The 13,752-nt window shown below is 40.7% G+C and overlaps 1 protein-coding gene across 11 annotated transcripts in view; it reads right to left on the bottom strand.

Moving 5' to 3' along the window:
• The window catches only part of TMEM131 (transmembrane protein 131), a 193,138-nt gene that overhangs the window by 36,032 nt on the left and 143,354 nt on the right, over positions 1 to 13,752 (bottom strand). For all 11 annotated transcript variants that reach the window (XM_021087244.1, XM_021087245.1, XM_021087246.1 and 8 more), the window contains 8 exons: positions 12,273 to 12,377; positions 10,943 to 11,029; positions 9,066 to 9,218; positions 8,892 to 8,967; positions 8,623 to 8,740; positions 6,156 to 6,294; positions 5,953 to 6,062; positions 5,443 to 5,509 (listed from right to left, as the gene is read on the bottom strand). In XM_021087244.1, the coding sequence (XP_020942903.1) occupies positions 5,443 to 5,509; positions 5,953 to 6,062; positions 6,156 to 6,294; positions 8,623 to 8,740; positions 8,892 to 8,967; positions 9,066 to 9,218; positions 10,943 to 11,029; positions 12,273 to 12,377 (855 nt within the window). The remainder of the gene's footprint in view (positions 1 to 5,442; positions 5,510 to 5,952; positions 6,063 to 6,155; positions 6,295 to 8,622; positions 8,741 to 8,891; positions 8,968 to 9,065; positions 9,219 to 10,942; positions 11,030 to 12,272; positions 12,378 to 13,752) is intronic.

Raw genomic sequence — 13,752 nt, 5'->3', positions numbered from 1 at the left:
AACCCACTGAGTGAGGCCAGGGATTGAACCCGCAACCTCATAGTTCCTAGTCAGATTCGTTAATTATTGGGAAGCTCTCAAAATGAGCCACGACGGGAACTCCACTGACAGTTTCAGATAAAATTAAAAAAAAATTTTTTTTTAATTTAAAAATCTCATAGTTCACACATAAGGTTATAATGCTCTGATTTCAAGCAACAGTAAGCTTAAACTTTTTTAGGGGAAAGGCTGGAAACACCTGAGTATAAATATCCATGGCTCTGCTAACTTATGGATGAAGAGTAAAGTTTGTATGATTTTCTACTGTATGCAGATCTACCCACTTGGAATAGCTTCATTCTATAAATATAACTTCATAGTCCAAAGACTTAGTGAAGCACACTACTTTTTAACTCTTGCTTATGAGGCAAATTTTGTTTCCTGCATCTAAAATTCTTCTCTCAGCATCCACTAGGACAACAGAATGTTCTGACTGCTCCAAAATGGCTGGTAAATAAGTTCTCCTTTAAATGAACTACTGAGTAACTGATGGACTATACACTAGACATATATTCCCAGCAAACTAATTTAAACCTTGATGACTTGGAAAACATTCTGGGGATGTTGTATTGCCTCAGGGATATCACTAAGACCCTCAATAATTCTCAATAATTTTTTTTGTGGTGGTTTTTGTTTGTTTTTTTGTCTTTATAGGGCAGCACCTGTGGCACATGGAGGTTCCCAAGCTAGGGGTCGAATCAGAGCTGTAGCTGCGGGCTTACACCACAGCCACAACAACGCCAGATCCAAGCGACATCTGCAACCAACACCACAGCTCATGGTAACATCGGATCCTTAACCCGCTGAGCAAGGCCAGGGATTGAACCTGCCTCCTCATGCATGCTGGTCAGATTTGTTTCCGTTAGCCACGATGGGACTCCAGTAAGCAGTGGTTCTTAAAGACTGATTCACAGATCCCTAGGGAGCTCATAAGTCTTTGTAGGTGTCAAAACAATTTTCATAACATCAACAGATGCTCTCTGCCTTTTTCACTGTGTTGACATTTGCAGTGATGGTTAGCTAAAGCAACTGTGGCTAAAACTGCTGACCCCTTAGCTAGAAGCAAAGCAGTGTTATCAAACTTCCCTAGTACCTACTGTCTTCTTCACTGCCATGCACTTGCAGTTAAGAAAAAAAAAAAAAAAGAGTTACTGATTAAGCAGTAATAAATATTAAGCTTATTAAATCTCAACCCTAGTCTGGGAACTTCTTTAGGCATGGCCAAAGGGAAGAAATGAATAGAGTGGCACCCCATGTTTTATTTATAAAAAAGAAAATAAAAAGCAGTCCTTCCTGCTGCATTCTGGGGTACCATGTTGTTTGAAGAGCTATCATTTGAGACATCAACTTAACTAAGCTCCTTTCTCAACAAATCCATTTATACTTGAAAAACTGAGGACAGCATATGGTTATTCAGTCTGAGGTATTTAGTAGACATTTTCATGAAATGAAGTGCCTCTATTCCTTTAAGGAAAGCAATGGAAGAATTGTTGCCTGTGGTAATTTTTTTTTTTTTTTTTTTGTCTTTTTCTAGGGCTGCACCTGTGGCATATGGAGGTTCCCAGGCTAGGGGTCTAATTGGAGCTGTAATGGCTGGCCTATGCCAGAGCCACAGCAACGGGGGATCCAAGCCGTGTTTGCAACCTACACCACAGTTCATGGCAATGCCAGATCCTTAACCCACTGATCGAGCCAGGGATTGAACTGGAAACCTCATGGTTCCTATTAGGATTTGTTAACCACTGAGCCACGATGGGAATTCCACCCATGGTAAAATTTGAGCATTTGAGCAAAATTTAGAATTTTGACTCTATGAGTTTAAGAGCTTCCCAATAGTTAATGAATTCCCTGATGAGACTGGTGATCAAAGAATGAATATGATTTTCTGGATTTGCAGAATGAACTGTGTCAACATTTGGAAGCTCTGCCTATCTTAGTGAACTAATAGTTTCCAAATGACTGATGTAGTGTTATAATTAACTAAAGAAGCAATTAAGATATTCCTTTTTGCAATTACATAAATGTGTCAGGTAAGGTCAGATATTTGTCATATACTTAACCAAAACAATATATCATAAGAGACTGAATGCAGAGGTAAATATGAGAATCTATCTGTATATTAGGTCAGAGAGTCACTGAGGAGCTCTGTAAAAATGTAAAACAGTATAATCTTCTTACAAAATAGTTTTTAAATCTATTTTTTCATTTTTATATTATCTATGTCAAATAGAGTTTATTATTACTACTATTATTATTTTTAAAAATTTTATGGCATATGTAAGTTCCTGGGCTGGGGACTGAATCTGAGCAGCAGCTACAGCAATAGCGGATCCTTTAACGCATCACGCTGGCCTGGGGATCAAATCTGCACCTTTGCAGAGACCTGAGCCGCTACAGTTGGATTCTTAACCCACTATGCCACAGTGAGAACTCCTATTATTATTATTATTATTATTATTTTTTTTTTTTTGCTATTTCTTGGGCCACTCCCTCGGCATATGGAGGTTCCCAGGCTAGGGGTCGAATCGGAGCTGTGGCCACCGGCCTACGCCAGAGCCACAGCAACGCTGGATCCGAGCCGCATCTGCAACCTACACCATAGCTCACGGCAACGCTGGATCGTTGAGCAAGGGCAGGGACCGAACCCGCAACCTCATGATTCCTAGTCAGATTCGTTAACCACTGTGCCACGATGGAACTCCCTCCTATTATTATTTTAAATGAATTAAATCAATATTTTAAAGATCTCTGTTTGAATTTTTAATATGCTAAATACTGACAGATGTAACCCACATTAAAAAAAACCTCCTTGGAGTCCTTGACAATTGGGATAAAGCAGAAATCCTTAGTTATTTTTCAGATTGAAAAGGAGTCCTGAGACCAAAGATTTTGAGATCCTCAGTTTATAGCACTAGAGAGAACTGTGACAGAATTTATACTAAGCTTACCCTAAGACTCACTCTGGGATTTTCTTATTTAGAACAAATTTCTGAGATCGAGGGTGTTCTTATTTCTCCTCCTGACTCTCACAGTGCCTACTTCAGTGTTTCACATCTTGTATGTACCATTAAAGATTCAGTAAGATAAACAGGTAAACATTAGGTCATTTACTTCTTATTTGTATTTTTCCTCTCTTATCAAAGCAGAGTGAAGGAATTTGAGGTTACTGAACTTTCTAGATATAGAGTCTAGATAATCTTAAACTTAATGTTTTAGCCTTTTATGGATGGAAAAAGCTAAGCAAAAAAAAGATTCCAAGAGAAGGGAATAGACTAGAATATGATACTGTCTCAATTTCAGTCTGGTGTTCTACCTATTATTCAGCAGAAAAAAAAAAAATACAACATTGAAAATGCCTTTCTTACATAAGACTGACTTAAAAGGAGACTTACCAAAAAACTATTCTATAAAAGTTTGGCTAACATATGCCTTATGGATTAAAACACAAAGCTATGGGAAAGAACAAATATTTCAAGAACTATAAAACATCTGGTTGGACAGGCTAATTGGTGATTTCTAACCTGTAAGGACCACATGTCACGATGGTCCGGCCAAGGGCTCTGGATCTAAGAGTGCAGACTGGAATTTGGCCCTGTCAGTTATCACAGGTATGAACTTGGGTAAGTCACTTCCTCTCCCTGAGCTCTGGTTTTCCACCACCAACAGAACAAAAGAAATGCTTACTTCTTAGGGATGAGTTAGTAATAGCTCAGCCTGGCTAGTGTAATGATTAAATTATAAACGTGAATGCACCTAGCCTCATGCTGACACATCTAGGTGCCTGTGATATACTGAAAACCCTTTTTTCCTGCCCGGTTAGCCACAGATTGACTCATCCCATAAACAATCACTGAGGCTTCCTAGGTACAAAGCAACCGATCTAAGTTGGTTTGTTTAATCTGTTCAAAAGCTTTGTAAAATACAAATTACTAACTTCATGTTACAAGAAAGGAAGCTGAAGTTTGGGAACCTTTATTTGGCCAAGGTAAAGAAGCTGGTAGATACAAAGCCATGATTATTCTAGGAGCCAACCTCCTGTTCAGGTGGGAAGCAGCAGAGCAACCATGTGACAGGAAAGATCCTGCAGCCACTTGAGATACTGTGACCCGTGCTCAGCAAGAGCCCAAAGCAAAGAAAGGATGCAGGTGATCATTTACTGCTTTCACTCACAGTAATTCAGATGGAGGATTAACTAGATTCCTCCTCTCAGTCATTCAACACCTTTCATATTATTCATATGGGAAGAGAACAAGATAAATAAATAGAAGACAAACCCTCAGGGAGCTTATATACAGATTTGGGAAATAAGGTATTATATATCAAAAGGAAAAGAAAAAACAGAGTTAACATGGGTGTAAACAAAGAGACAGGGAGAATCAGACAGCTGAATAGGGTGCAGGCCTCACAGCCAGCAGGGCTGCTGTGAACAGGATGTCTAAGGATGGAGGAGAGGTGGCTGGGCGGGGGAAGGGCCAAGGGACCTGGGCCAGTCTGCAGGTGGCTGTAATTCTAAGCACTAATTTCCTGATGGACCCATACTCCCACACAAGTTCCTATATAATCCTGAGTGATCACTGGCTGCTCAGCATGGCCTGTGTGAGAGAGAACATTTGGTCCTAGAACAAAGCAGTTTATGTATACATTTATCAGCTCAAAAACAGGCGTTGAGTGGAAACTAAGTGTGCTGCTGTGCTGGGTATAAATACCACTAGCCGGGGGTCTGGCATTCACGGAGCTTACAATTTTATTAGAAAGTATCTAAAATGGGAGTTCCCATCATGGCACAGCGGAAACGAATCCAACTAGGATCCATGAGGTTGTGGGTTCAATTCCTGGCCTCACTCAGTGGGTTAAGGATCTGGTGCTGCCATGAGCTGTGTGTGTGGTGTAGGTCAAAAATGTGGCTTGGATCTAGCATTGCTGTGGCTCTGGCGTAGGCCGGCAGCCATAGCTCTGATCAGACCCCTAGCCTGGGAACCTCCATATGTCTCGGACGTGGTCCTAGAAAGACATTAGACAAAAAAAAAAAAAAAAAAAAAAGTATCCAAAATAAAGATGTAAATGACAAGCTCAATATTTTCAGGCTTAATAAAAGTAAGTTCTATACCAGTATATACCTCATCTACATATTCTTAGAGGTTCTGGTAGCTAGTACTATAAACCATGGGCTTAACATTTAATGCTCACAAATAGGACCTTCCACCCAATGCGCCTCACAGTGATCTAAACCCCACCCGCTCCTCCTGGGTTTTTTTGCCTCTAAAATAATTACTGGAAGGCTCTAACTTCTTCAGTCATTTGCCCTTTAGTCAGTTTAAGGGTGGCCAACATTTTTCTTTCAGATTTGCATTGGTCATATCATAAAATTTTTTCTTTAGGACAGTATGAAGTCTGGATACTTACACTGTTTCTGAAGACTTGGAATTCTAGGGTTCTTAAATCTATCTTTGCCACCTTACTCAAGTTAAACCTGAAATAAAAAAATGCACCATATTTCTTTGTAAATAGTATCTTAGTTAAAGGGGTCACAGAGTTACCAAGGCTGTGCCTATCTTTGGGCAGATTCTGAGATCAATACTATCAGATTAATAGCTTTCGAAAACCAGCTACAACTTATAGTTAATATTTAGTTCACGTTTTATAACTAAAATATTTGGAAGGCTTCACTTGTTCTCTTTACAGTATTTTAAGAAGGATTTCTACATTTTTTTTTCTTGTCTTAAACGAAAGCTTTACTAGATGCTTAATATAACATCAATCTCTCTCCTCAGAAACATCTCTCAACTTCAATTACAGGCCAGAATTTCTCTAAGCCAAATCTACTCCTATATGAGCTGCAGTAAAGTTTTAAATGTGTAAAATAATAATTCGCTGTTAATAGGGAAACACTCTGATGATCTAAACAATGCATACCTTGATATTAACTTATCTACAAAGATGGAAGGGTTGGAATATAAAGCCAGAGGAATACACTGAATGTAGACAGGAACATCTGCAGGATTTTCTAAAGTAATCTCTTCTTCCTTAAACAAAGTAAAGACACAGTAAGTGAAGGACTTCCTCAGTTATAACCTATCAGGTATTTCCCCAGAACCACCGTTGCTCTGAGGACTTACTGAGGAGCAGTTTGTATTAGTGAGCGGAAACCTCACGAGCCGGGGTGAGCTGAGGAGCGATGGCCAGGAGAGCTCAGCAGTGATTTTCGATAGGATGTTTTTCTGAAGGTCTGTATTTACTTCAAACACAGCGTTCAATCTAGCAGGGGAAAAAACAGCAATTCATAAGTCACGGTATCAAAATCAAATATTTGAGTTTTCTGAATACAGGAAACTCTATTGGACCCGTGTACCTGAGAAATTTTATTCTGGCCTTGAATAAACACAGGCTTATTTGCCCTAATATTTGACTGTGCTTTTTCATAGGACAGGAATGAAGATGTCTCTAGGCACAAAGAGCTGCCAAAGTGTCTGTAGCTAATCAGCTGTACTGTTTCCAAATTGAATATATAAGGGAAAGGCAGGTACAGGTATATGCAGATATCATGACATTATGGGCACTTAAAGTGTCAGGCATGTTTGGTGGAAAGATCCAGACACCAAGAGCAGCAAATATTTTCAGCAGAACTAATGAGAAGGCAGTGTGCTGCTTGGCATGTGGCTCTTTTCCGATTTGAGATAAAACACAAAACAAACCCTGGTATGTAATGAAGATGCCAGCTGAAGTAGTGATACATATGAGGTCTTATGTAGATATATATAAATCTAAAAGCAATATTCAGGACCTCATTTGAATATTTCCCCACTTATGAGAGTTTATAAGCCAGCTGTTTGGAACTCAACACACGCCTTAAGGAAACAGTATTATAAATGGGGCTGAGGTCCCCAGGTCCAAATACTGAGACCTGTGTTATCCCAGTGCACTGCTGTATCGTGCTGTGCTAACACTGGTGAGAGCACTGGTGTGATAAGACCAGTAGCAAATTCTCTGGAACAGGCACACTGACAAGGTGACACAAAGGCCGTGCAGGGAGAATGCCACATTCCCTGTGCAATGGGGACATGGAGGCAGAGGACAGGCAGGGAGCCTGGGTCTTGGGCAGTGGGTGCTAAGCCCGCAGAGAGGAAGGCAGGGGTTTTGATGGGTGGGCAGTCAAGAGGTTCCTTGGCAGGTGAGCCCAGGGCAGCGTGACACGTTATTTACTCAGAGCTAGATGTAAAAATTTGGAGACTACTTGTACATTACTATGTCCCAAGGTCCACTATGGAGATGGCGAGGACCAAGGAGTGTTTTTTTTTTTTTTTTGGTCTTTTTGCTATTTCTTTGGGCCGCTCCTGTGGCATATGGAGGTTCCCAGGCTACGGGTCGAATCGGAGCTGTGGCCACCGGCCTACGCCAGAGCCACAGCAACGCTGGATCCGAGCGCATCTGCAACCTACACCACAGCTCATGGCAACGCTGGATCGTTAACCCACTGAGCAAGGGCAGGGATCGAACCCGCAACCTCATGGTTTCTAGTCGGATTCGTTAACCCCTGCGCCACAACGGGAACTCCAGGAGTGTTTTAATTAGTGTTCTCTTAGGGAGCTCATAGAAGTCTCTTTTTACTAATTTTAACCATCTTAAAATTAAATTGTAACTCTTTTGCCTGAAGAAAACCTCTCACCACATACAGTTCAGATAAACAGAAACCTGCAGATTTTCTTGTTAATGGCTTGAAAATTTTATAGTACTATAAACTGGAATATCTTGATGATACTGACAAATACATTTCAAATTAGCCAATGGAGAAGAACAGTTTTCATCAGTGGTCACATTATCATTCTAGCCAAGTTCTCTTCTGAAACACATAGCAAGATCAAATTTCTTTTGAAACCCAGGTGCGGTTACTGATTTGTCACTGGAACATTTTCTACCTGCCAGAGATGTATGGCTCAGACGTACGGCTGAGCCCACATGACCTGGGTCCCGTGCACCCCCTAAGGGCTCAGCACTTGAAAGGGAGGAACAGAGGTGCTCCTACTGTGAGGTTCTACCTACAAAGTGTCTGTCTTGCCTTTAACTGAGGTCAGTGGGGGGTAGAAACCTTCTATGCAGATGACTGTGTCCAAGGTAAACACTGAGGTCACCCTACATAAGGACAACATCACAGAGTCTCTGTGACTTTAAGCATCTAGAACACTGGGGAAAAAAACAAAAATGGTAGTGTGCATACTTTTTTTTTTTTTTCCCAGTCATTTTTTTTCGGCCACCCCAAGGCATATGGAGTTCCCAGGCCAGGGATCAGATCAGAGCTGCAGTTATGACCTAAGCCACAGCTGGGGCAACACTGGATCCTTAACCCACTGTGCAGGCTGAGGATCAAACCTGTGTCTCTGTGGATGCTGCTGATTCTGTTGTGCCACAGCAAGAGCTCCTATACTTCTGAGAAATAATTCCAGATGCCTCGTTGTAATTTTCTAAAAACTGGGCAAATGTTCTTAGCTACAGAGAAGTAAAATAACTAAATATAAGATAAACCTTAGAAAGTCACGTTTCCAACTGGTAAAGATGGCGAAGATACTTAAATACAGCAAAACCACTCACCTGTGACCTGAGTTTTCCTTTATTCCCATCCACCCTTTGAACAGGCTCTGGTGCAGGTCCCAGTCCGCATCCCAGGTATCCTCCTGCATGGCGACGCCAGGCTGGACTTTGGGCTCAGCTAGAACAAGGAGAAACATGCTCAGCCCTTCAAATGATTTCCGTGGCATCAAGCAGCAGGGATGGACTTTAAAAGTGGCGGCTATTCGGCGCCGGGTATTTTGGGGAGGACATGAAGGAAGGGCCTGGGCAAGAACAGCACGATGACTTACATTTGGAGAGAAAAGGCAAGCCAACATAGCAATGATCCCCACACTGCAGTCCAGGATCAAAATAAATGTTCGCAATCTACAAAGAGGCAAGGAGAACCGTGAATGCCGAACCCAGAGACGGTCACAGGGACAACATACTCGTGGATGGGATTCTCAAACGTGACATTTTCAAACCTTTGACTTTTTTCCTGGCTCCAAGTCTTCCTTATTGCCCCGTAATCGTTTGTAGTAAAATCGCACATCTTCTGACAAAGATCGTATCTGCTGTATCTTTACCTTCTGTGAGAAGGAATTCATAACGTTTAAACTCTGATGAACTACTTTCCCCTGAAAGAAGAAAACAAACCAACATTTATAAATGGCTGGATTTTCTTAAAAGCACACACTGTAGAGCTGATAGACTATTTCTAGGAAACTGAAGCTCAAAGGACATTCAGAATTTTAAAAAGCTGACAATTTCTAAATTTGTAATCAGAGTCCCCTGATTACAAAGACATTGTGTCTGATTAAGAGACATTGCCATCTGCCCCAATGTGCCCTAAAGTGACTGCATCATTTTTCTGCAAAGGCTGGCTTTCCTGTTTCTTTTCTCTTTGTTCGCCAATTGCCAAGTCATATTTTTGAGTCTTCTATCTACCTGCCTACCCATACCTGCCTCAATTAGTATGACAGCCTCAGGATATTTAAGCACAGATCAAACAATTCATCTGAAATGTCTCTTGAGCATTCTCTTTTTCATCATTTTGCTCATTCACCCTTATTTACACACCTGCTACAAGGGGTAAAGAGGCTCCATCCTTTTCCCACCAGATCTCAGAGTCTTGTTGGGGAGACCACTTAATAAGGTAGTATTTATAGCACAATGGGAGGCTTGCTGCAGGAGGTAACTGCAAATCATTTCTGGAGCACACATGAAACAACTAGTACTGTCTAATGGAGTCAAGAAATCTTCAGAGAGGAGATGACAATGGAATTGGATCTTGAAAGATGTGTAGGAGTTCTTGAGGGCAGGAGAGGAGGATGGGCAATTAGGGCAGACTAGCAGCAAAGGCGTGGAGGTATGAGAGGGATTTACTGCCTCTGCCAACACCCTAAGCTCAAACCTCCCTGTGGACTCTGGCCTGAGGCTCTGGGTTGGCCCCCAGGCATTCTACTGTCGGGTCCGACTACTTCTGCCAGAGAGCCAGTCTCTAAGGCTCAGCTCTCAGGATGTCCAGCCTCGGTTCAAAACTTTAGATTTTCATGGACTTAAGTGGCATTTAGTTTCTTTCATGCTATCATTCCAAGGTACTGTTCCATCTTCTCTCTTGAAACCTCTCAGCCTTCTTATAAAACTGGGCAACTCACCACTGCCTACAGCCATCTCAGACCGTGCGTTTTTTTTTTTTGGCTGCGCCTGTGGCATGAAGTTCCCAGGTCAGGGACAGAATCCACGCCACAACAATGAGAACGATAGCGGATCCTTAACCACTAGGCCACCAGGTAACTCCGCCTCTGTCTTTACTCAGGTTGTTCCCTAGGCCCTGAATGCAATTCTTGCCATCCGTCATGTTTTCCTGCCAGAAGAAATTCAAGCCAATTCACATGGCACCTTCATCAGTTATGTCTGTATTTTCTTCACTGCACCTTATTTTTACATCTCGTAGAGCCATTACTACGTCCTGCTTTATGGTTATGAATCATGGGCTCATTTCTCATTCTAGATTGAAAACTTTTTGAGAGGAGGGACTCTTTCTTTAAACAAAATTATAGTTGATTTACAATGTTGTGCCAATTTCTGAAGTACAGCAAAGAGACTCATCAATCCAGTTATACATTCCCTTTCTTCTATTATGGTCTATCCCACGAGACTGGATGTGGCTCCCTGTGCTGTACAGAAGGAAGGGACTCCTTATTCCGCTTATGTCTCCTAAGGAAGTTGGTACCATGTCTTACCTTACTTATAACGTGATTAATAAAGAATTACTGGTTTTACTGTTGAATTCTAGGAACGTATAGGGAAAGGCAAAGAAAAAACCAGGATGAAGAAGTCTACAAATTAACTGGCTTACTGGAAAGGAAGGTGGAAGAACCATATGCTTTGGGAAGCAAGTCAGAGAACCCACTGCGATCACAGCCTTCACGGGTATCGTTAGGATCTGAAGAGGGAAGAAGAAAAACCACAGAGAAATAAGTGTTAACGTCTGAGATTGACCTTGATAGTTACTGCATTATTTGGGGGGATTAAAACAACTAATATTTGGACTTATATTAGCATTAACCAACTCATAAGCAAAATTAAAATCACCCAGAGATACTGCTTAATCTTTCCATGCACTGCGTAAAATACACTGAAATATAGTAAGTTTCCATGTACTTTTCTGTGATGCACTGATAATATGATAAACAAGACCAAACAATGGGGAGGAAATGATGCACAGATTTTTCGTAATACAGGTTACTTTGTAGATTAAAATTTAAAAAGGCAAGTCAGATTGTACTCCTAAAACAATGTCTGAAAAATTCAGCATTTTCTAAAATCACATAGCAATAAATTAATGTCAATCTAGATTCTAGATTCTGAATTTCAACTCACACTCTATAGGCAACTCACAAAGATACTTCTCTAAGACATGAAATGCATTTATTTCTCTCAAGAGTGACAAATGTTAAGCAGGGATTTCTCACCTAGGAGGTAATTAACCTGGCATGCTCCTGACAAATCTTTTATTATTAAATGACCAATTCTGTTTTCTGACTTAGTTTTCTTCCATGTGGGGGGCTGTATGTACTGAAAACAGGTAGGAGAACAAGGGTCACAACTTGTTGACTTTAGCTATGCTCAACTTCCCAAAGAGCCCTGAAATAATAAATCATAATATTTGGGTTTGGCAGAAATAGATCCTTTCGAAATCTCGTTGAATGCAACATGTCAAACCCCACAAAGAGTGTTTGAAAAGCTCAATGATTTTCACTTTGTTCCTTGACTGGAATGACTCATGTGAGTAGAATCCCGAGATCTCAAGTTGAGGTGGGCTTTCCTGACTCCTTGTTGGAGACATTGCAAGAAGGCTATTTACGGCTGCAGAGAGAGGCGTCCATCCCAGGAGCTGGGGTCTGTGCAACACTCCACCCACCTGCAAGCAGGTTTCTAACGGCAACTCTCAATGTGCCAAACACGCTTTTCTGAAGTTGTTTGTAGCTAAGAGATTTGGGTTTTATCAGAAAATCATGTTAACGAACACTAATATTCTGTTATCTATTCTCAAAAGCTTAGTTTTTAAGGTGTGAAAATGATAAACCGTAACTTTCTGAGTAAACAGTTCTCTGTTTCTATAAAAACAAAAGAGGACTGAATTTTTCAGAAAGCTCCATTGACCTGAATTCTCATCAAGTCCTTACCTCATAGTCTGTTGTGATCTGTATGGCTCCATCATGAATACCTTCCAGGTTTTTTGCAGTAAGTTTGACTCTAAACACTGCAAAGTAGCCAGAAGCTAATATAACCTGTAAGCAAGCAGTAGAAATGACATCATTCACTAACTTTGATAGATGAAGTTTTTTATCGCCACAGAAAAGAAGGGTACAGAGATAAACTGACTTCAACATCTTAACCTACACTAGTGTGACACGGAATTATCCTATCATCACATACAAGTATCTCAAAATAATGCCCATTCCTGGATGTTTACTATTCTTGTTCCATGGGCCACTGAGAAAGCTAGTTTCCTGAGGAAGAGTCAACTCCCAGCTGCTAAGCTGGGGAATCATGCACTCCTGACACCCCACCGCGTACCTGCGTGATCAAAGGGGGTGAGGGTTGGAGCAGAGGGACCCAGCCTTCTAACCCTTTGGCTATAAGTACATACAAAGTGGGTTCTGCTTCAAGTTCTGAATTTAATGCTGTCATGTTAATCATCATGTCTTCAGAGCAACTGACACTGGGTCATATAAAAACATCAAAAATCATGAAAGGAAGGAAGAGTTAAGCAATACAAATTTGAAAGAAAGAACATGTATATTATTTGTTTTCTCAGGCTATTTGCTGTTTCTGGCAATTAATCTTTTCAATCGTGAAATTTTCAAAAACCATGAAATTCATTTTGTGAATTCATTTTAGGTACTAGTAATTATATTTTACCTAAAATTCCCATTCGCTTCAAATTAACAGACCTTCATATACCAAACACACTTTTCCCTTTTTAGAAGCATTTCCATGTTGGTTTGGTGTAATTCTAATGTTTCCTCATGACTCTAACCACCCAAATCAGACCACATGTCTGAAGAGCAGAGAGAGTTGTTGACAATGTGTGCTGCATAAGGAAAAGGATGCTAATTTAGTTCACAGGTTTGGCTTTTTGGAAAACAGTTGAAGTTTAGGCATGACAAACTAAAAAAAAGAAAACCCCACATTTTTGTGGAGTTGCTATTTAGAAACTCGCAACTCATTACAATTTTCTGTTTTAAAGGTTCATAACATTAATCTCAACTTTCTGTCCCCTATTTTTATATTTATATAGTTTTGCATAAGAGCTAATTCTATAACCCCAAATTGTCAAGCAGGCTCTATGTTACTGACTGGACCTATCAATTTTAAATAAGTGTTAATACTTATTTAGTACTAGGAAATAATCCAGAGTCCTGAAATGATTAATTTATAATGTCTTATTAAAAACTATAATTCAGGGAGTTCCTGTTGTGGTGCAGCAGAAATGAATCTGACTAGTATCCATGAAGTTGTGGGTTCGATCCCTGGCCTTGATCAGTGGGTTAAGGATCCAGTGTTGCCGTGAGCTGTGGTGTAGGTCGCAGATGTGGCTCAGATCCCTAGTTGCTATGGCTGTGGTGCAGGCCAGCAGCTATAGCTCCAATTTGACCCCTA

The sequence above is a fragment of the Sus scrofa genome, chromosome 3 (genome assembly GCF_000003025.6).
Source record: "Sus scrofa isolate TJ Tabasco breed Duroc chromosome 3, Sscrofa11.1, whole genome shotgun sequence".
NCBI lineage: Eukaryota > Metazoa > Chordata > Mammalia > Artiodactyla > Suidae > Sus > Sus scrofa.
This window is presented reverse-complemented; position numbering and strand designations above follow the sequence as displayed.